The sequence below is a fragment of the Staurois parvus genome, unplaced genomic scaffold, assembly GCF_062004578.1.
Source record: "Staurois parvus isolate SC_StPar_1 unplaced genomic scaffold, SC_StPar_1.0 ptg001757l, whole genome shotgun sequence".
NCBI lineage: Eukaryota > Metazoa > Chordata > Amphibia > Anura > Ranidae > Staurois > Staurois parvus.
In genome coordinates this window covers 27616-50306 of record NW_028319553.1, presented here as the reverse complement: position 1 = coordinate 50306, position 22691 = coordinate 27616, and the positions used below count along the sequence as shown (strand labels likewise).

At 44.4% G+C, this 22691-nt stretch overlaps 1 protein-coding gene across 1 annotated transcript in view; it reads right to left on the bottom strand.

The window, feature by feature from the left end:
- PRUNE1 (prune exopolyphosphatase 1) overlaps positions 1–13808 on the bottom strand; it is a 54355-nt gene extending 40547 nt beyond the window's left edge. The window contains exon 1 of the mRNA XM_089663738.1: positions 13657–13808. Within this exon, the coding sequence (XP_089519864.1) occupies positions 13657–13695 (39 nt within the window). The 5' untranslated portion in view covers positions 13696–13808. The remainder of the gene's footprint in view (positions 1–13656) is intronic.
- Positions 13809–22691: the final 8883 nt, after the last annotated feature.

The following is a 22691-nucleotide window of genomic DNA, read 5'->3' as shown; positions in this document are numbered from 1 at the left end:
GGCGATGGCACCGGACGATTTTCGCTCTGTTGGTGGGGCGATGGCACCGGGCGATGTTCGCTCTGTTGGTGGGGCGATGGCACTGGACGATTTTCGCTCTGTTGGTGGGGCGATGGCACCGGGCGATTTTCGCTCTTTGTTGGCGGGGTGATGGCACCGGACGATTTTCGCTCTGTTGGGGCGATGGCACCGGGCGATTTTCGCTCTGTTGGTGGGGCGATGGCACCGGGCGATTTTCGCTCTGTTGGGGCGATGGCACCGGGCGATTTTCGCTCTGTTGGGGCGACGGTACCGGGCGATTTTCGCTCTGTTGGCGGGGCGATGGCACCGGGCGATTTTCGCTCTGTTGGCGGGGCGATGGCACCGGGCGATTTTCGCTCTGTTGGCGGGGCGATGGCACCGGGCGATTTTCGCTCTGTTGGCGGGGCGATGGCACCGGGCGATTTTCGCTCTGTTGGCGGGGCGATGGCACCGGACGATTTTCGCTCTGTTGGCGGGGCGATGGCACCGGGCGATTTTCGCTCTGTTGGCGGGGCGATGGCACCGGGCGATTTTCGCTCTGTTGGCGGGGCGATGGCACCGGACGATTTTCGCTCTGTTGGCGGGGCGATGGCACCGGGCGATTTTCGCTCTGTTGGCGGGGCGATGGCACCGGGCGATTTTCGCTCTGTTGGTGGGGCGATGGCACCGGGCGATGTTCGGTCTGTTGGTGGGGCGATGGCACCGGACGATTTTTGCTCTGTTGGCGGGGCGATGGCACCGGACGATTTTTGCTCTGTTGGTGGGGCGATGGCACCGGACGATTTTTGCTCTGTTGGCGGGGCGATGGCACCGGACGATTTTTGCTCTGTTGGCGGGGCGATGGCACCGGACGATTTTTGCTCTGTTGGCGGGGCGATGGCACCGGACGATTTTTGCTCTGTTGGCGGGGCGATGGCACCGGACGATTTTTGCTCTGTTGGCGGGGCGATGGCACCGGACGATTTTCGCTCTTTGTTGGCGGGGCGATGGCACCGGACGATTTTCGCTCTTTGTTGGCGGGGCGATGGCACCGGGCGATTTTCGCTCTTTGTTGGTGGGGCGATGGCACCGGGCGATTTTCGCTCTGTTGGTGGGGCGATGGCACCGGGCGATGTTCGGTCTGTTGGTGGGGCGATGGCACTGGACGATTTTCGCTCTGTTGGTGGGGCGATGGCACCGGGCGATTTTCGCTCTTTGTTGGCGGGGCGATGGCACCGGGCGATTTTCGCTCTGTTGGCGGGGCGATGGCACCGGGCGATTTTCGCTCTGTTGGCGGGGCGATGGCACTGGGCGATTTTCGCTCTGTTGGCGGGGCGATGGCACCGGGCGATTTTCGCTCTGTTGGCGGGGCGATGGCACCGGGCGATTTTCGCTCTGTTGGCGGGGCGATGGCACCGGGCGATTTTCGCTCTGTTGGCGGGGCGATGGCACCGGGCGATTTTCGCTCTGTTGGTGGGGCGATGGCACCGGGCGATGTTCGGTCTGTTGGTGGGGCGATGGCACCGGACGATTTTTGCTCTGTTGGCGGGGCGATGGCACCGGACGATTTTTGCTCTGTTGGCGGGGCGATGGCACCGGACGATTTTTGCTCTGTTGGCGGGGCGATGGCACCGGACGATTTTTGCTCTGTTGGCGGGGCGATGGCACCGGACGATTTTTGCTCTGTTGGCGGGGCGATGGCACCGGACGATTTTCGCTCTTTGTTGGCGGGGCGATGGCACCGGACGATTTTCGCTCTTTGTTGGCGGGGCGATGGCACCGGGCGATTTTTGCTCTGTTGGTGGGGCGATGGCACCGGACGATTTTTGCTCTTTGTTGGCGGGGCGATGGCACCGGACGATTTTCGCTCTTTGTTGGCGGGGCGATGGCACCGGGCGATTTTCGCTCTTTGTTGGCGGGGCGATGGCACCGGGCGATTTTTGCTCTGTTGGTGGGGCGATGGCACCGGACGATTTTCGCTCTGTTGGTGGGGCGATGGCACCGGGCGATGTTCGGTCTGTTGGTGGGGCGATGGCACTGGACGATTTTCGCTCTGTTGGTGGGGCGATGGCACCGGGCGATTTTCGCTCTTTGTTGGCGGGGTGATGGCACCGGACGATTTTCGCTCTGTTGGGGCGATGGCACCGGGCGATTTTCGCTCTGTTGGTGGGGCGATGGCACCGGGCGATTTTCGCTCTGTTGGGGCGATGGCACCGGGCGATTTTCGCTCTGTTGGGGCGACGGTACCGGGCAATTTTCGCTCTGTTGGGGCGATGGCACCGGACGATTTTTGCTCTGTTGGGGCGATGGCACCGGGCGATTTTTGCTCTGTTGGCGGGGCGATGGCACCGGGCGATTTTCGCTCTGTTGGCGGGGTGATGGCACCGGGCGATTTTCGCTCTGTTGGCGGGGCGATGGCACCGGACGATTTTTGCTCTGTTGGCGGGGCGATGGCACCGGGCGATTTTCGCTCTTTGTTGGCGGGGCGATATCACGTGGCGATTTTCGCTCTGTTGGCGGGGCGATGGCACCGGGCGATTTTCGCTCTGTTGGCGGGGCGATGGCACCGGGCGATTTTCGCTCTGTTGGCGGGGTGATGTCACTGGACAATTTTCGTGGTTCCTCCCCTTTTCATTTACAGGACATGCTGGAAAATTTGTGAAAAACGACCCATTTTCAAAATCATTGGTGGCACCGTCGGATTACAGAACGAAGGATGTTTTTGATTTTGTGCATGACAGGGTGACAATGTAGGAGTACAATTGGGATACATGGGCGGAGCGTTGTCACCTTTTAACTGGAACTGCCTGAATAAGCACCTGTATATAATGAATTTACATGCATTGTGTCACATGTGACAGGGTGACAAAGCAGAAGCACATGTGGGAGACGGGGGTGAAGCGTTGTCACTCCATAACACAAAGTGCCTGAACAATGACCTATATATGTAGGGAATTAATATTCATGGTGTCACTGGTGACAGGGCGGATCTGTGTCATCCTATAACCGGAACGGCCTGAACAAGGTCTGATATGCAGTGACTTAACATGCATTTTGTTGTGCATGACAGGGTGACAACGTAGGAGTTCAACTGGGATGTAGGGACAGAGCGTTGTCACTCTGTAACAGGAACTGCCTGAAAAAGGACCTAAATATAGTGAATAAACATGCATTGTGTCGCTGGTGACGTGGTGACAACGCAGGAGCGCAACTGAGAGACAGGGACAGAGCGTTGTCACCCTATACCAGGACCTGCCTGAACAAGGACCTAAATAGAGTGAATTAACTTGCATTGTGTCACGTGTGACATGGTGACAACGTAGGAGCGAAAATGGGAAACGGGTGGAGGGTTGTCACCCTATACCAGGAAGTGCCAGAACAAGGACCTAACTATAGTGAATTAACTTGCCTTGTGTGGCATCGGGACAACGTAGGAGCGAAAATGGGAAATGGGCAGAGCGTTGTCACCCTATACCAGGAAGCGCCTGACCAAGGACCTAACTATAGTGAATTAACTTGCATTGTGTCATGTGTGACATGGTGACAACATAGGAGCACAAATGGGAAACGGGCGGAGCGTTGTCACCATACAACAGGAACTGCCTGAACAAGGACCTATATATAGTGAATTAACACTTATTGTGTTGCTGGTGACAGGGTGACAACGTAGGAGCAAAAAATGGGAAACGGGTGGAGCGTTGTCACCCTATACCTAAATATAGTGAATTACCATGTATTGTGTCAAGTGTTACATGGTGACAACGTAGGAGCGAAAATGGGAAATGGGCAGAGCGTTGTCACCAGGAAGTGCCTGAACAAGGACCAAAATATAGTGAATTAACTTGCACTGTGTCACGCGTGACATGGTGACAACATAGGAGAGAAAATGGGAAACGGGTGGAGTGTTGTCACCCTATACCAGGAAGTGCCTGAACAAGGACCAAAATATAGTGAATTAACTTGCATTGTGTCACGCGTGACATGGTGACAACATAGGAGCACAAATGGGAAACGGGTGAAGCGTTGTCACCCTACAACAGGAACTGCCTGAACAAGGACCTATATATAGTGAATTAACACGTATTGTGTCGCTGGTGACAGGGTGACAACGTAGGAGCAAAAATGGGAAACGGGTGGAGCGTTGTCACCCTATACCAGGAAGTGCCTGAACCAGGACCTAAATATAGTGAATTACCATGTATTGTATCAAGTGTGACATGGTGACTACGTAGGAGCAAAAATGGGAAACAGGGACGGAGCGTTGTCACCCTATTCCAGGAAGTGCCTGAACAAGGACCTAACTATAGTGAATTAACTTGCCGTGTGTGGCATCGGGACAACATAGGAGCGAAAATGGGAAATGGGCAGAGCGTTGTCACCCTATACCAGGAAGCGCCTAAACAAGGACCTAAATATAGTGAATTAACTTGCACTGTGTCACGCGTGACATGGTGACAACTTAGGAGAGAAAATGGATAACAGGGGTGGAGGGTTGTCACCCTATACCAGGAAGTGCCTGAACAAGGGCCTAAATATAGTGAATTAACTTGCATTGTGTCACATGTGACATGGTGACAACGTAAAATCAAAAATGGGAAACGGGGCGGAGCGTTGTCAACCTGTACCAGGAAGTGCCTGAACCAGGACCTAAATATAGTGAATTAACTTGCATTGTGTGGCATCGGGACAACGTAGGAGTGAAAATGGGAAACAGGGACAGAGCGTTGTCACCCTATACCAGGAAGTGCCTGAACAAGGACCTAAATATAGTGAATTACCACGCATTGTGTCACGTGTGACATGGTGACAACGTAGGAGCAAAAATGGGAAACGGGGCGGAGCGTTGTCACCCTATACCAAACCAAACCTTGATGCAGATGGCAGCAACGCACGCATCAATAAACGATCAATTTCTTTTTCGATCGATGTCTGCCAATAGGAATAACTGGCCTATCGATCGCATCTCTATCTCCTCCACATAATCTCATAATTTGATCGATCAAAATAGGATCATAATCATGAAAAAAAAAGTATCTCAGAGCTCCTCGATGGAAATTTATTTTACCCGAATCCAATCGAAATTGTGTCTAAACCGATCGGTAAAAATTCTACGCGGTAAAAAAAGCATTTTCGGCGATAGCCGCTTTACGGCTCTGAGCGAACAAATCCCTATTGTCTCTGCAAACTTCGATCGCCTGTGTCATTATAGCGAACTCCGGCTGATATCACGCCACCCCGCGTTTACCCATCAACAAACTCTTTGTCCCGACCAACAACAGTGTGGTTTTAGCAGGAGTTCGTCCTGCTGCTGCAAACAATGGCGAATATTCTGCTGCCGATCGTTTAGGTCGTGTTGTAGTAAAAACATATCTGCTCTTCCGCTCGTTCCAAACAGGCCACGCCCCTAACGGCAGCACCACTCCGGTGTAGCAAAGACTTAAGCCAGCCGATTTTCGCACTGTTAGTGGGTTAATTGGTCGGCCGTTTTTCAGGCTTTTTGCACATTTTTTTTATCAGGCATGTTGGAAAATTTGCGGCCGGTGTTGACGATCGGCCGATTTTCCCTGCAATGATGGGCAAATCGGCCGATCGTTTTACCGATAAAAAATCTGCGCATGAGCCGTGACCTGCAAGAAGAAGAAAAAGAAGAGGAAGAAGAGGAAGAGGAAGAAGAGAAAGAGGAGGAAGAGGAGGAAGTAGAGGAGGAAGAGGAAGTAGAGGAGGAAGAGGAGGAAGAAAAAGAGGAAGAAGAGGAAGAGGAGGAAGAAGAAGAAGAGGAACAAGAGGAAGAAGAAGAGGAAGAGGAAGAGGAGGAAGAGGAGAAAGAAGAAGAGGAGGAAGAAGAGGAGAAAGAAGAAGAAGAGGAAGAGGAAGAAGAGGAAAAAGAAGAGGAAGAAGGAGGAAGAAGGAGGAAGAAGAGGAGGAAGAGGAGGAAGAAGAGGAGGAAGAGGAAGAGGAGGAGGAAGAGGAAGAGGAGGAAGAAGAAGAGGAAGAAGAAGAGGAGGAGGAAGAAGAGGAAGCAGAAGAAGAAGAGGAAGAATAAGAAGAGGAAGAAGACTTTTTCATGTAAAATATAATAGCGGAGTTCTCTGCAAAGGACAGAAGTAATTATGGGGTTAAATGCTGGCCGTAGACGGGACGAAAATCGGCCGATTTTTTTACCGTTGGTGGTAACGTCGGCCGATCGAACAACCGATTTTTAATTTTTTTTTTTTTAAACGACCGGTTTTCGACCCGTCTATGGCCTGCTTTATTGCCAATCTGTACCCACCATGCGTATACAAGTTGGCCGTCAATGGTGCTACTTTTAGCACTTTGGTCTTGCGGCACTTGGGTCCTTGCCTGGGTTCCTGGCCAGGACACCATCTGCATGGGGTCTGCGTAAGTTGGCTTCAGCTTCCTCCCACTTTCCAAAGACATGCTGGTAGGTCAACGGACTCCTGTCCAAGCTGGCCCTAGTAGGCGTACATGGAATGCAGATGTGTCATCATATTCTGCATGCCTTTTCCAAGCTGAGAAATTGGGGAGAGTTGGAAAGACCTGGGGACCTACCTTGGCAAAAAAAAATAAAAAATCACCGGCGATGGGTTGCCCAATGAACTGGCTCACCGAGTCACCAAAAGCCAGATACGGCTACATGGATACATACACATATTGTACAAGCAAAACCATGTTGCTTTACCCGTACATTGAAGGCAACATGTAAGACCAGTTCCTAGATTGGCCACTAGGTTTGACCCTTCCTCAAGTGGATTGGAGAACGAGTCAGTCTGGCGGGAAGTTCAGAAAAGAGAGGAAATACTTGTGTAGGTGGCCCCTGTGGGTCTTCTTTAGACATGGGGTGATACGGCAAGCAACTGGCATTTCTCCAGCCTAGGAAGCCCAAAAAGGACTTATAAGGGGATGGGACTAAAGGTGACCACCCTGGGGAAAGTACTGGCAGCCGCCACCTCTGAACATGGAGGACATTGTATGCCTTTTTTGCTAGTAAAGCATTAAAAACCAAACGGACTTGTCTCTAACTTCAAAGGTGGCCTATCCCGAAACTGGCACCCAGCTCTGCTGGGTAGGAAGTGGTGAGAAGTGTTATGTCAAGGGACGGTGTATTTCTTGATGAACGGATTGTACGCTCCCTCGGGAAGCGGTGACCCATTTTACCATAGAAATTGAGCAAGAGGCGTGTTAGTGGTATTCATAGCTGCAACCCCTGTTTCAGAACCACTGAGGACTCTTCTGCCAACAGTGAGGAGCAATTCTACAGACTGAGGATCCCTCCACCAACCAACAGTGAGGAGCAATTCTACAGACTGAGGATCCCTCCACCAACCAACAGTGAGGAGCAATTCTACAGACTGAGGATCCCTCCACCGACCAACAGTGAGGAGCAATTCTACAGACTGAGGATCCCTCCACCAACCAACAGTGAGGAGCAATTCTACAGACTGAGGATCCCTCCACCGACCAACAGTGAGGAGCAATTCTACAGACTGAGGATCCCTCCACCAACCAAAAGTGAGGAGCAAATCTTCAGACTGAGGATCCCTCCACCAACCAAAAGTGAGGAGCAATTCTACAGAATGAGGATCCCTCCACCAACCAAAAGTGAGGAGCAATTCTACAGACTGAGGATCCCTCCACCAACCAACAGTGAGGAGCAATTCTACAGACTGAGGATCCCTCCACCGCCCAACAGTGAGGAGCAATTCTACAGACTGAGGATCCCTCCACCGCCCAACAGTGAGGAGCAATTCTACAAACTGAGGATCCCTCCACCAACCAACAGTGAGGAGCAATTCTACAGACTGAGGATCCCTCCACCGACCAACAGTGAGGAGCAATTCTACAGACTGAGGATCCCTCCACCAACCAAAAGTGAGGAGCAAATCTTCAGACTGAGGATCCCTCCACCAACCAAAAGTGAGGAGCAATTCTACAGAATGAGGATCCCTCCACCAACCAACAGTGAGGAGCAATTCTATGGACTGAGGACCCCTCCGTCAACCAAAAGTGAGGAGCAAATCTTCAGACTGAGGATCCCTCCACCAACCAAAAGTGAGGAGCAAATCTTCAGACTGAGGATCCCTCCACCAACCAACAGTGAGGAGCAATTCTACAGAATGAGGATCCCTCCACCAACCAACAGTGAGGAGCAATTCTATGGACTGAGGACCCCTCCATCAACCAAGAATGGGTAGCAGTTCTTTGGACTGAGGACTCCCCTGACAACCTACAGTAAAGAGCAGATCTACAGAGTAAGGACTCCTCCACCAACCAACAGCAAGGAGCATTTCTACCAATTGAAGAGCCTTCTGCCAACCGACAGTGAGGAGTAAGTCTATGAAATGAGAACCCTTCTGCCAACCAACAGTGATGAGCTGGTTTACAGATTGAGTACCCCTCCACCAACCAACAGTGAGGAGCAATTTTACGCATGAAGGACCCCTCCACAAACCAACAGTAAGCAGCAGTTTTACAGACCAGATGAAGCCCTCTTTAAAGATGGGGTGATACTGCAAGCAGCTGGCGTTTCTCCAGCTGAAATAATGCCTAGGAGTGCTGATGCCCAAGAAGACCTCCTGCTCTTCAACCTTTTGCCAACATATCACACCCAAGGTGTCGTCTTCACTTTTCTCAAGACCTCTTGCTCATCATTCTCTTCTTAACACATCACCCAATTCATCCTCTCAACTGCTTCTGCTCACCAACCTTTTCCCAACAGATCACTTAAACTGTCCTCTCCACTCCTTCCAAGACCTCCTACACACCATCCTCTTCTTTACATATCACCTACACCATCCTCTCTGTTCCTCGCTTCTCCAAAGACCTACTGCTCACCAACCGTTTCCCAACATATCACCTAAGCTGTCCTCTCCATTCCTCCCAAGACGTCCTAAACATCATCTTCATCTTTACATGTCACCCAAACCATCCTCTCTGTTCCTTGCTTCTCCAAAGACCTCCTGTTTTCCAACCTTTTCCCAACATATCACCTAAGCTGTCCTCTCCACTCCTCCCAAGACCCCATGCTCACCATTCTCTTCTTAACATATCACCCAAATCGTCCTCTCCACTCTTCTCAACTTCTGCTCACCAACCTTTTCCCCAACACTTCACCCAAGCTGTCCTCTCTGCTCCTTTCAAGACCTCCTACTCACCATCCTCATCTTAACATATCACCCAAACCATCTCTGCTCCTTCAAAGACCTCCTGCTCACTAATCTTTTCTCACAATATCACCCAAGCCGTTCTTTCAAGACCTCCTGATCACCATTCTATTCTTAAACTATCACCCAAACTGTCCTCTCCACTCCTCTCAAGACCTCCTACTCACCATCCTCGTCTTAACACATCACCCAAACCATCTTCTCTGCTCCTTGCTCCTCCAAAGACCTCCTGCTTACTAACCTTTTCCCAACATATCACCTAAGCCACCCTCTTTGCTCCTCTCAAGACCTCCTTCTTACCAACCTTGTTCCTACATATCACCCAAACTGTCCTCTCTGCTCCTTTCAAGACCTTCTACTCACCATCCTCGTCTTAACATACCACCCAAACCATCAATGTTCCTCCAAAAACCTCCTGCTCACTAATCTTTTCTCACAATATCACCCAAGCCGTTCTCTCAAGACCTCCTGCTCACCATTCTATTCTTAAGCTTTCACCCAAACTGTCCTCACCAATCCTCTCAAGACCTCCTACTCACCATCCTCCTCTTAACACATCACCCAGACCATCTTCTCTGCTCCTTGCTCCTCCAAAGACCTCCTGCTTCCTAACCTTTTGTTGGGAAAAGGTTAGGAAGCAGGTCTTTGAAGGAGCAAGGAACCGTTCTCTTTGCTCCTCTCAAGACCTCCTTCTTACCAACCTTGTTCCTACATATCACCCAAACTGTCCTCTCTGCTCCTCCAAAGACCTTCTATTCACCATCCTCATCCTAACCTGAACGTACAAACCAGATAAAACAAAATGCATTCAATTACAGAGTTGAATTAAAATGGACCAATAAAGAGAAGTTCATTGTTAGAATTTGCAATGGGCTGCCAACACGACTGATCTGCACCCCAATGTATTGTGGGGTGTTACGCTGCAAGGTAGGTGCGTGGGGATGGCATTCATGAAAGGTGAAGAAATGCACCATACTACGGGAGTAGCAGTGACAGGACCATTACTATACAGTACTGCAATGAGACCATTTGAAGGGGCCCTAAGTGTTATCACAGGTTAGTGAAGTGGCGTGACGGATTGCCATCCCAGCCACAGTCTTGTTCCGACTTCACTGAGGACCCCTGCACCGAACAACAGAGAAGAGCAATTCTATGGACTGAAGATCCCTCCACCAAGCAACTGTGAGGAGAAATTCTACAGACAAGGGATCCCTCCACCAATCAACAATGAGGAGTAATTCTGTGGACTGAGGACCTGCAGTGAAGAGCAGACTGAGGACACCTCCAACAACCAAGAGTGAGGAGCAATTCTACAAACTGGGAACCCCTCTGTCAACCAACAACAAGGAGCAAATATATACACTGAGGACCCCTTTGCCAACATACAGTGAAGAGCCGTTCTACAGACCGAGGACCTCTTCACCAACCAACAGCAAGGAGCAATTCTGCAGACCGAGGACCCCTCCACCAACCAACAGCAAGGAGCAATTCTACAGACCGAGGACCCCTTCACCAACCAACAGTAAGGAGCAATTCTACAGACCGAGGACCCCTTCACCAACCAACAGTAAGGAGCAATTCTACAGACCGAGGACCCCTTCACCAACCAACAGTAAGGAGCAATACTACAGACCGAGGACCCCTCTGCCAACCAACAGTAAGGAGCAATACTACAGACCGAGGACCCCTCTGCCAACCAAGCGTGAAGAGCAATTCAAAAGACTGGGGACCTCTTTACCAACCAACAGTAAAGAGCAATTCTACAGACTGATGATTCCTCTGCCAACCTACAGTGAAGAGCAGTTCTACAGACCGAGAACCCCTCCACTAACCAACAGTAAGGAGCAATTCTACAGATCGAGAACCCCTTCACCAACCAACAGCAAGGAGCAGTTCTACAGACCGAGGACCCCTTCACCAACCAACAGCAAGGAGCAGTTCTACAGACCGAGGACCCCTTCACTAACCAACAGTAAGGAGCAATTCTACAGACAGAGGACTCCTTCACTAACCAACAGTAAGGAGCAATTCTACAGACCGAGGACCCCTTCACTAACCAACAGCAAGGAGCAATTCTACAGACCGAGGACCCCTTCACAAACTAACAGAAAGGAGCAACTCTACAGACCGAGGACCCCTTCACCAACCAACAGTAAGGAGTAATTCTACAGACTGAGGACCCCTTCACCAACCAACAGTAAGGAGTAATTCTACAGACCGAGGACCCCTTCACCAACCAACAGTAAGGAGCAATACTACAGACCGAGGACCCCTCTGCCAACCAACCGTGAAGAGCAATTCTAAAGACTGGGGACCTCTTTACCAACCAACAGTAAAGAGCAATTCTACAGACTGATGATCCCTCTGCCAACCAACTGTGAGGAGCAATTCTACAGACTGATGATCCCTCTGCCAACCAACTGTGAGGAGCAATTCTATGAACTGAGGACCCCTCCATCAACCAACTGTAAGGAGCAGTTTTACAGATTGTGGACCCCTCTGCCAACCAAAAGTAAGGAGTAATTCTATGGACCGAGGACTCCTTCACCAACCAACAGCAAGGAGCAATACTACAGACCGAGGACCCCTCTGCCAACCAACCGTGAAGAGCAATTCTAAAGACTGGGGACCTCTTTACCAACCAACAGTAAAGAGCAATTCTACAGACTGATGATCCCTCTGCCAACCAACTGTAAGGAGCAATTCTATGAACTGAGGACCCCTCCATCAACCAACTGTAAGGAGCAGTTTTACAGATTGTGGACCCCTCTGCCAACCAACAGTAAGGAGTAATTCTATGGACAGAGGACCCCTTCATCAACCAACAGTGAGGAGCAATCATATGGATTGAGGACCCCTCCACCAACCAACATTAAGGATCAGTTCTACATCTCCCCAGGCGCCAACAATATTTCATAACAGGCTGACACAGCGTGTGGTAAGAATTTCTTGAGACACATCCTTCTCCAACCTCCCATGGAGCTCAGCCCAGCAGACAGTCCCATCATGTGACAGTGAAGCACATGTATGACTCCAGTCAGAGGCATGTGGTAAAACGAGACACGAGGAATGGCCTGTCAGGGTGTCAAAAAGAGATGTTGTTCCCACCACGAAAAACAAGCTGAGGGTCATGTGACGGGGGAACAGGCGGTGGGCCCTTAGAGCTGATAATACAACTACTGGAGATAAACAGGCGGCGGGTGACAATGGCTGTCATTGGTGATGGAGGGACTCAACATGGAGCTTCTGGAACCATTTCTGAATCCAGTGTGGACTTCTCATACCGAGAATGACACCCGGCACCGGAGAAGTGGGACTGTACAGAGTCCATACATACAGAATAAGAGGAGATACCGAGAATGACACCCGGCATCCAGGACAGGAGAAGTGGGACTGTGCAGAGTCCATACATACAGAATAAGGGGAGATACCGAGAATGACACCCGGCATCCAGGACAGGAGAAGTGGGACTGTGCAGAGTCCATACATACAGAATAAGGGCTAATACCGAGAATGACACCCGGCATCCAGGACAGGAGAAGTGGGACTGTGCAGAGTCCATACATACAGAATAAGGGGAGATACCGAGAATGGCACCCGGCATCCAGGACAGGAGAAGTGGGACTGTGCAGAGTCCATACATACAGAATAAGGGGAGATACCGAGAATGACACCCGGCATCCAGGACAGGAGAAGTGGGACTGTGCAGAGTCCATACATACAGAATAAGAGGAGATACTGAGAATTACACCCGGCATCCGGGACAGGAGAAGTGGGACTGTGCAGAGTCCATACATACAGAATAAGAGGAGATACTGAGAATTACACCCGGCATCCGGGACAGGAGAAGTCGACTGTGCAGAGTCCATACATACAGAATAAGAGGAGATACTGAGAATTACACCCGGCATCCGGGACAGGAGAAGTCGACTGTGCAGAGTCCATACATACAGAATAAGAGGAGATACTGAGAATTACACCCGGCATCCGGGACAGGAGAAGTGGGACTGTGCAGAGTCCATACATACAGAATAAGAGGAGATACCGAGAATGACACCCGGCATTCGGGACAGGAGAAGTCGGACTGTGCAGAGTCCATACAGATACCGAGAATGACATGAGTGTACATGGGAGGAAGTATCCCCAGCCTGTCACTCTATGGACGTCTCTGTCCCCCCATTTATACATCAGAGCGGGGGGCGCAGCGATTGCCTCAAGTGGCCGAATCTTTGACTCGGTATCCCTTCATGCCAGAGTGGATTGCTAGCTCTTCAGGCAAGCATGCGCTGCTTTATGACCTGAATATTCCCTCCTCCATGCGGTCGTCCTATGAATGCGCTCAATACCCAATACTGTGCCCCCCTCGCTTGCATCAGGTGGCTGAATCTTTATGTCAGCCTCCCCAGGATGTCAGAATGGATTGCTAGCTCCGCAGGCAAGCAGGCAATGCAGATTTGTGCCCCATGCAGGGACTTGGAGGGTGTTTGCTTACCTGTGAAGCGGCTTTGCTGCCCCGCAAGAAATGCTCCATGCTGCCCGGTGTGCACACAGCTCTGTCTGCTCCAGACTCTTCCCCTCTGTACTCCCAGCACAAGGCTGGAGCCTGAATCACACACAGCCCCGCCGCAATGTATTCTGGGGGAGAGAGTGCTGGGCTGTCACATGTGACCAGGGGGGGCCAACAGAAATGTTTGTTTACAGAAGAGCTTACGTGTTATATTGTATATTACTGCGAGATGAAATATTTCCTGAGAAATGACGTGTTCCTGAATATTATCTGACATCACAATATTCTACTTCTGCATCACATCATTGGTGAAAATACAATATTATATTATCGTATAAATACACAATATGGGGTTCAATTCCATTACATTTTATTATTTTGTACAATCTTTTATTATTATTTTTGTTAGTCTAATATTATTATTTTGTATTATTTTATTCTGTATGGTATTACAATATATTTTATTGCATTGTATTATAATAACAAAAATATATGTTTTCATGTTACTTGATATTATTGTATTACATGATATTATATTTTTTTATTATTTTATATGATATGGCATTCAATTATATTACATTTTATATTATATTATTTTGTACATTCTTTTATTATTATTTTTGTTAGTCTAATATTATTATTTTGTATTATTTTATTCTGTATGATATTACAATATATTTGATTGCTTGTATTATATTCACAAACATATATGTTTTCATGTTACTTGATATTATTGCATTACATATTATATTTTTTTATTAGTTTATATGATATGGCATTCAATTATATTACATTTTTTCATATAATATTATATATATTCTATTATTATTATTTAAATATTATTATTACTATTATTATTATTAATTTGTATTATTTTATTCTATACAGTAAAATTCAATATTATATTATAGTTTAAATATATAATATGGTATTCAATTCTATTACATTTTTTATTCTATTATTTTGTACAATCTTTTATTATTATTTTTGTTAGTCTAATATTATTATTTTGTATTATTTTATTCTGTATGATATTACAATATATTTGATTGCATTGTATTATAATAACAAAAATATATGTTTTCATGTTACTTGATATTATTGTATTACATGATATTATATTTTTTTATTATTTTATATGATATGGCATTCAATTATATTACATTTTTTCATAATATATTTTGTATATTCTATTATTATTATTTTAATATTATTATTATTACTATTATTATTATTTATTTGTATTATTTTATTCTATACAGTAAAATTCAATATTACAGTATAGTTTAAATATATGATATGGGATTCAATTCCATTACATTTTATAATTTTGTACATTCTTTATTATTATTATTTTTGTTAGTCTAATATTATTATTTTGTATTATTTTATTCTGTATGATATTACAATATATTTGATTGCCTTGTATTATATTCACAAACATATATGTTTTCATGTTACTTGATATTATTGCATTACATATTATATTTTTTTATTAGTTTATATGATATGGCATTCAATTATATTACATTTTTTCATATAATATTATATATATTCTATTATTATTATTTAAATATTATTATTACTATTATTATTATTAATTTGTATTATTTTATTCTATACAGTAAAATTCAATATTATATTATAGTTTAAATATATAATATGGTATTCAATTCTATTACATTTTATATTCTATTATTTTGTACAATCTTTTATTATTATTTTTGTTAGTCTAATATTATTATTTTGTATTATTTTATTCTATATGGTATTACAATATATTTTATTGCATTGTATTATAATAACAAAAATATATGTTTTCATGTTACTTGATATTATTGCATTACATGATAATATATATACAGTGGGGATGGAAAGTTTGGGCACCCCAGCTAAAAATTTGTATTAATGTGCATAAAGAAGCCAAGGAAAGATGGAAAAATCTCCAAAAGGCATCAAATTACAGATTAGACATTCTTATAATATGTCAACAAAAGTTAGATTTTATTTCCATCATTTACACTTTCAAAATAACAGAAAACAAAAAAATGGCGTCTGCAAAAGTTTGGGCCCCCTGCAGAGTTAATATCTTGTACTGCCCCCTTTGGCAAGTATCACAGCTTGTAAACGCTTTTTGTAGCCAGCCAAGAGTCTTTCAATTCTTGTTTGAGGTATCTTTGCCCATTCTTCCTTACAAAAGTCTTCCAGTTCTTTGAGATTTCTGGGCTGTCTGTCACGCACGGCTCTTTTAAGGTCTATCCATAGATTTTCAATTATGTTGAGGTCAGGAGATTGTGAAGGCCATGGCAAAACCTTCAGTTTACGCCTCTTGATGTAATCCCCCGTGGATTTCGAGGTGTGTTTAGGATCATTATCCATTTGTAGAAGCCATCCTCTCTTTAACTTCAGCTTTTTCACAGATGGCATCAAGTTACCATCCAAAATTTGCTGAAATTTTATTGAATCCATTTTTCCTTCTACTCGTGAGATGTTCCCTGTGCCACTGGCTGCAACACAACCCCAAAGCATGATTGATCCAACCCCATGCTTAACAGTTGGACAGAGGTTCTTTTCATTCAATTCTGTGCCCCTTCTTCTCCAAACGTACCTTTGCTCATTCCGGCCAAAAAGTTCAATTTTAACCTCATCGGTCCACAGAACTTGTTTCCAAAATGCATCAGGCTTGTCTATATGTTCATTTGCAAAGTTCAAACGATGATTTTTGTGGTGAGGACGTAGAAGAGGTTTTCTTCTGATGACTCTTCCATGAAGACCATATTTGTACAAGTATCTCTTTATAGTGGAATAGTGACCACAACTCCAGTGTCTGCCAGATCTTTCTGGAGGGATCGTGCCGTCAAACGTGGGTTTTGAATTGTTTTTCTCACAATCCTGTGAGCTGTTCTGTCTGATATTTTTCTTGGTCTTCCAGATCTTGCTTTAACTTCCACTGTTCCTGATGACTGCCATTTCTTAATTACATTCCGAACAGAGGATATTGACATCTGAAAACGCTTTGCTATCTTCTTATAGCCTTCTCCAGCTTTGTGAGCGTCAACTATTTTCAGTTTCAGTTTTCTAGACAACTGCTTAAAAGAACCCATGGCGCTGATTGTTGGGGCAAGGTCAGATGAGTCCGGGCATTTAAAACCTTTGAGATTGACATCACCTGGTCTTCCCAGACGATGATTGAGAACAATCCATGACACTGGCAGGTCTCAGCTTGGCAAAGGGGGCAGTGCATGCTATAAATTCTGCAGGGTGCCCAAACTTTTGCAGACGTCATTTTTTTGTTTTCTGTTATTTTGAAAGTGTAAATGATGGAAATAAAATCTAACTTTTGTTGACATATTATAAGAATGTCTAATCTGTAATTTGATGCCTTTTGGAGATTTTTCCATCTTTCCTTGGCTTCTTTATGCACATTAATACAAATTTTTAGCTGGGGTGCCCAAACTTTCGATCCCCACTGTATATATATATGCTATTGCGTTAAATTATATTACATTTTATCATATTATAATATTTTGTATATTACAATATATGATATTATCTATCCATTCAGTCATATCCGATCCTTGGCGATTGCATGGACCGTCACTCGTAAGCGACTTTTTCCATGAATTCTCTTAGCAATTACTTTTACAGGGTAATTATATATATATATATATATATATATATATATGCTATTGCATTAAATTATATTACATTTTATCATATTATAATATTTTGTATATTCTTTTATTATTATTTTTATATTGTTATTATTGTTCATTTGTATTATTTTATTCTATACAGTAAAATCCAATATTATATTACAGTTTAAATACACAATATGGTAATCAATTCTATTACATTTTATATTATATTATTTTGAACATTCTTTTATTATTATTTTTGTTAGTCTAATTTTTTTGTTTTTTGTTTTGTTTTTATTTTTTTGTATTATTTTATTCTATATGGTATTACAATATATTTGATTGCCTTGTATTATATTAACAAAAATATATGTTTTCACGTTACTTGATATTATTGCATTACATGGTATTATATTTTTTTTAATTATTTTATATGATATGGCATTCAATTATATTACATTTTATCATATTATAATATTTTGTATATTCCTTTATTATTATTTTTTATATTATTATTATTAATTTGTATTAATTTATTCTATACAGTAAAATCCAATATTATATTATAATTTAAATATATGATATGGTATTCAATTCTATTACATTTTATATTATATTATTTTGTACATTCTTTTATTATTTTTTTTTAGTCTAATATTAATATTTTGTATTATTTTATTCTATATGGTATTACAATATATTTTATTGCATTGTATTATATTAACAAAAATATATGTTTTCATGTTACTTGATATTATTGCATTACATGATAATATATATATATATATATATATATATATATATGTGCTATTGTGTTAAATTATATTACATTTTATCATACTATAATATTTTGTATATTGTTTTATTATTTTTATTGTATTATTATTATCAATATTAATATTATTATTAATAATAATAATAATTTGTATTATTTTATTTTATACAGTAAAATCCAATATTATAGTATAGTTTAAATATATGATATGGCGTTAAATTATATTACATTTTATCATATTATAATATTTTGTAATTATTTTAGTATTTTTATTGTATTATTATTAATAATAATAATTTGTAGTATTTTATTCTATACAGTAAAATCCAATATTATAGTATAGTTTAAATACAGTTGTGACCAAAATTATTCAACCCCCAATGCTGTAAAGGGGTTTAGGGACTATAGTGTACATTTGGAATTGTATTCAGAATCAAATCCTACAAGGACGTTGTAACTACCCAAATGCAACTAAAATGACATCAATTGTTTATGTAATACAGTAGTAAATGGTTCTTATGTGGTTTCTTCATTGCCACAATTATTCAACCCCTTAAAGACTACCACTCTGAAGAACAGAGGTTCATACAGGTGCTTTCCATCAGGTATTGAAAACACCTGTGGATGTCACCGAGCAGCAATCAAGCATAATAAGCACCAATTAGGCAGCTTTAAAATGACTGTGATACTCAGCTCCTTCTAGACATTTACTGGTGTGGTTACAAACATGGTGAAGGCAAGAGAATGGTCCAGGAAGACAAGAGAAGAGGTGATTTCTCTTCACAGGAAGGGCAATGGCTATAAGAAGATTGCAAAGATGTTAAACATACCAAGAGACACCTTAGGAAGCATCATTCGCAAATTCAAGGCAAAGGGCACTGTTGAAACGCTACCTGGTCGTGGCAGAAAGAAGATGCTGACTTCGACTGCTGTGCGCTACCTGAAGCGTAGAGTGGAGAGAAGTCCCCGTGTGACTGCTGAGGAACTGAGAAAAGATTTGTCAGATGTGGGTACAGAAGTTTCAGCCCAGACAATAAGACGCACACTGCGTAATGAAGGCCTCCGTGCCAGAACTCCCAGGCGTACCCCCTTGCTGTCTCCAAAGAATAAGAAGAGTCGACTGCAGTATGCCAAAAGCCATGTGGACAAACCACAAAAGTTGTGGGATAGTGTTCTGTGGACTGATGAAACAAAATTAGAACTGTTTGGGCCCATGGATCAACGCTATGTTTGGAGGAGGAAGAACAAGGCCTATGATGAAAAGAACACCTTGCCTACTGTGAAGCATGGTGGAGGGTCAATCATGCTTTGGGGCTGTTTTGCTTCTGCAGGTACAGGGAAGCTTCAGCGTGTGCAAGGTACCATGAATTCTCTTCAGTACCAGGAGATATTGGATGGAAACGTGATGCAGTCCGTCACACACCTGAGGCTTGGGAGACGTTGGACCTTTCAACAGGACAATGATCCCAAGCATACCTCCAAGTCCACTAGAGCATGGTTGCAGAGGAAAGGCTGGAACATTTTGGAGTGGCCATCGCAGTCACCAGACTTAAATCCGATTGAGAACCTCTGGTGGGACTTAAAGAAAGCAGTTGCAGTGCGCAAGCCTAAGAATGTGACTGAACTGGAGGCCTTTGCCCATGAAGAATGGGCGAAGATACCCGTAGATCGCTGCAAGACACTTGTGTCAAGCTATGCTTCACGTTTAAAAGCTGTTATAACTGTAAAAGGATGCTGTACTAAGTACTAAGATTGAATGTCACTTGGGGGTTGAATAAAACTGATAATGCTGTGAGCACAGAAAAGACATTTGTGGTTATTTCATTATAACTGTTATGTTATATTTGTCTGACCTACAAGTGCCTCTTTAATGTAAATGTAAGCAAGATGACTGAATGATCAAAAGCAATGTCAAACTGGCCAAAACACTCAATTTCAGTGGGGGTTGAATAATTTTGGTCACAACTGTATATGATATGGGATTCAATTCTATTACATTTTATATTGTATTATTTTGTACATTCAGTGTCCATTGTGAGCCCAGGCAGCATTATTTTTGTTAGTATAATATTATTTTGTATTATTGTATTATTGTACTCTATATGGTATTACAATATATCTTATTGCATTGTATTATATTATATTATATGTTTCCATGGTACTTTATATTATATTGCATTACATGGCATTATATTATTTATTTTATATACATTATTTTATATGATATGACATTAAATTATATTACACTTTATCATGTTATATTATTTTGTATACTCTTTTATTGTTGTGTATCTTATTATACTATTGTTATTTTGTTTCATTTTATTCTATAGTCTTGCAATATATTTTATTGCATTACATTACAATTATTTATTTTATTGTATTATTTTATATGATATGGTAATTAAGTATATTACATTTTATCATACTATATCATTTTGTATATTCTTTTATTATTATTTATGTTATTATATTATTTTTTTAAAATCAGCATTGTTCTTAAAAAAGGTTTGATTGATGGTGTCAGTGACACCCTTGGCTTATGACGCTGACTCTCCCATTGTGTGGGGTCTAAGTGACAGCTTGGTCTCCACTAAACCACTCTGTAAGGAGTGATGGGCCATTGACCCTAGTGGCCCCCGAGCTACTTTTATGCAAGCGAACAGCAGAGTGTGGCCCTCAAGATCACCCCCACCAAGGGGTCACTGAGACAGGATGGCTTCTCTGTGGAGATTGCTGTGTGATATGATGGAGGGTCAAGGTGGGGGACAGGCAAGAGAATAGTTGAGGTCCAGACCAAGGTTAAGGCAGGTGGGAGGATAAAGAATAGTGGGGGTCCAGGATGAGGTAGAAGCAGGCAGCAGGCAAGAGAATAGTCAGAGTCCAGGCATAGATCGAGGCAGGCAGCAGGCAGAAGAATGGCCGGAGTCCAGGCAGCTGTCAAGGCAGGCAGCAGGCAGAAGAATGGCCGGAGTCCAGGCAGTTCTCAAGGCAGGCAGCAGGCAGAAGAATGCCCTGAGTCCAGGCAGCTGTCAAGGCAGGCAGCAGGCAAGAGAATGGCCGGAGTCCAGGCAGCTGTCAAGGCAGGCAGCAGGCAAGAGAATGGCCGGAGTCCAGGCAGCTGTCAAGGCAGGCAGCAGGCAGAAGAATGGCCGGAGTCCAGGCAGTTCTCAAGGCAGGCAGCAGGCAGAAGAATGCCCTGAGTCCAGGCAGCTGTCAAGGCAGGCAGCAGGCAAGAGAATGGCCGGAGTCCAGGCAGCTGTCAAGGCAGGCAGCAGGCAAGAGAATGGCCGGAGTCCAGGCAGAAGTCAAGGCAGGCAGCAGGCAGAAGAATGGCCAGAGTCCATGCAGAAGTCAAGGCAGGCAGCAGGCAAGAGAATGGACAGCTGTCAAGGCAGCCAGCAGGCAGAATGGCTGGAGTCCAATGGACGCTGCCTAGGCTCAACAGTGGACACAAGTTTGGCCCAGAATGGACACTGCCTAGATCCACAATGAATGCTGCCTAGGCTCACAATGGACACTGCCTAGATCCACAATGAATGCTGCCTAGGCTCACAATGGACACTGCCTAGGCTCAACAGTGGACACTAGTTTGGCCCAGAATGGACACTGCCTAGATCCACAATGAATGCTGCCTAGGCTCACAATGGACACTGCCTAGATCCACAATGAATGCTGCCTAGGCTCACAATGGACACTGCCTAGGCTAACCAATGGATGCTGCCTAGGCCCATAATGGACGCTGCAAAGGCTCACAATGGACACTGCTTAGGCTAACCAATGGATGCTGCCTAGGCCCGTAATGGACGCTGCCTAGGCTCACAATGGACACTGCCTAGGCTAACCAATGGATGCTGCCTAGGCCCATAATGGACGCCGCATAGGCTCAACAATGGACGCTGCTTAGGCCCACAATGGACACTGCCTAGACCCACAATGGATGCTACCTAGGCTCACAATGGACGTTGCCTAGGCTCACAATGGATGCTGGGCAGACCAGCCCTGAGATGTCATAATTTGAGGCCCGGACTTTACAGCAGAGGACGGCGGACCCTGAAGAGGGCTCCCGGGAATGTCACATGATGTCACATGATGAGAGCGACCACAAACAAGCGTTCCGTCATCAATGAAAATATCAAATATCACAAAACACACGTTATCGATCGAACATATGATCGACCAGAAACAATCGAGTTAAAAAACTGATCATCTGATTGATCTGCACTTCCAGACATTCGATCAGAAGCGCTCAATAAAACTTCCGTCACAGCCGATTGACCCGCGGGGCAGAAATCGATGAACAGATCGCTAAATCGCTGGATTGGAGGGTCTGTGACTTACAATTCTTACTCAATTCAATCATTTTAGTCCTGAGATCCTATCGATACGCGGCAGGCCGGTGATCGATCGCAAAAACTTCCAATAAATACAAATAGTCTGCACTGAAGGGGATTGTTGTCAGGGGCTGAAAAGTGTGGTTGCTCCTAGCAACCAATCCACTGACTGCCAATCAGTCTGCAGGTTGCTATAGGCAACACAGGTCAACTACGTCCTCCAGGCAGCAGATGTCAGCAGAGCGCGCTGCGTTCTTTTTTTGACTCTATGAT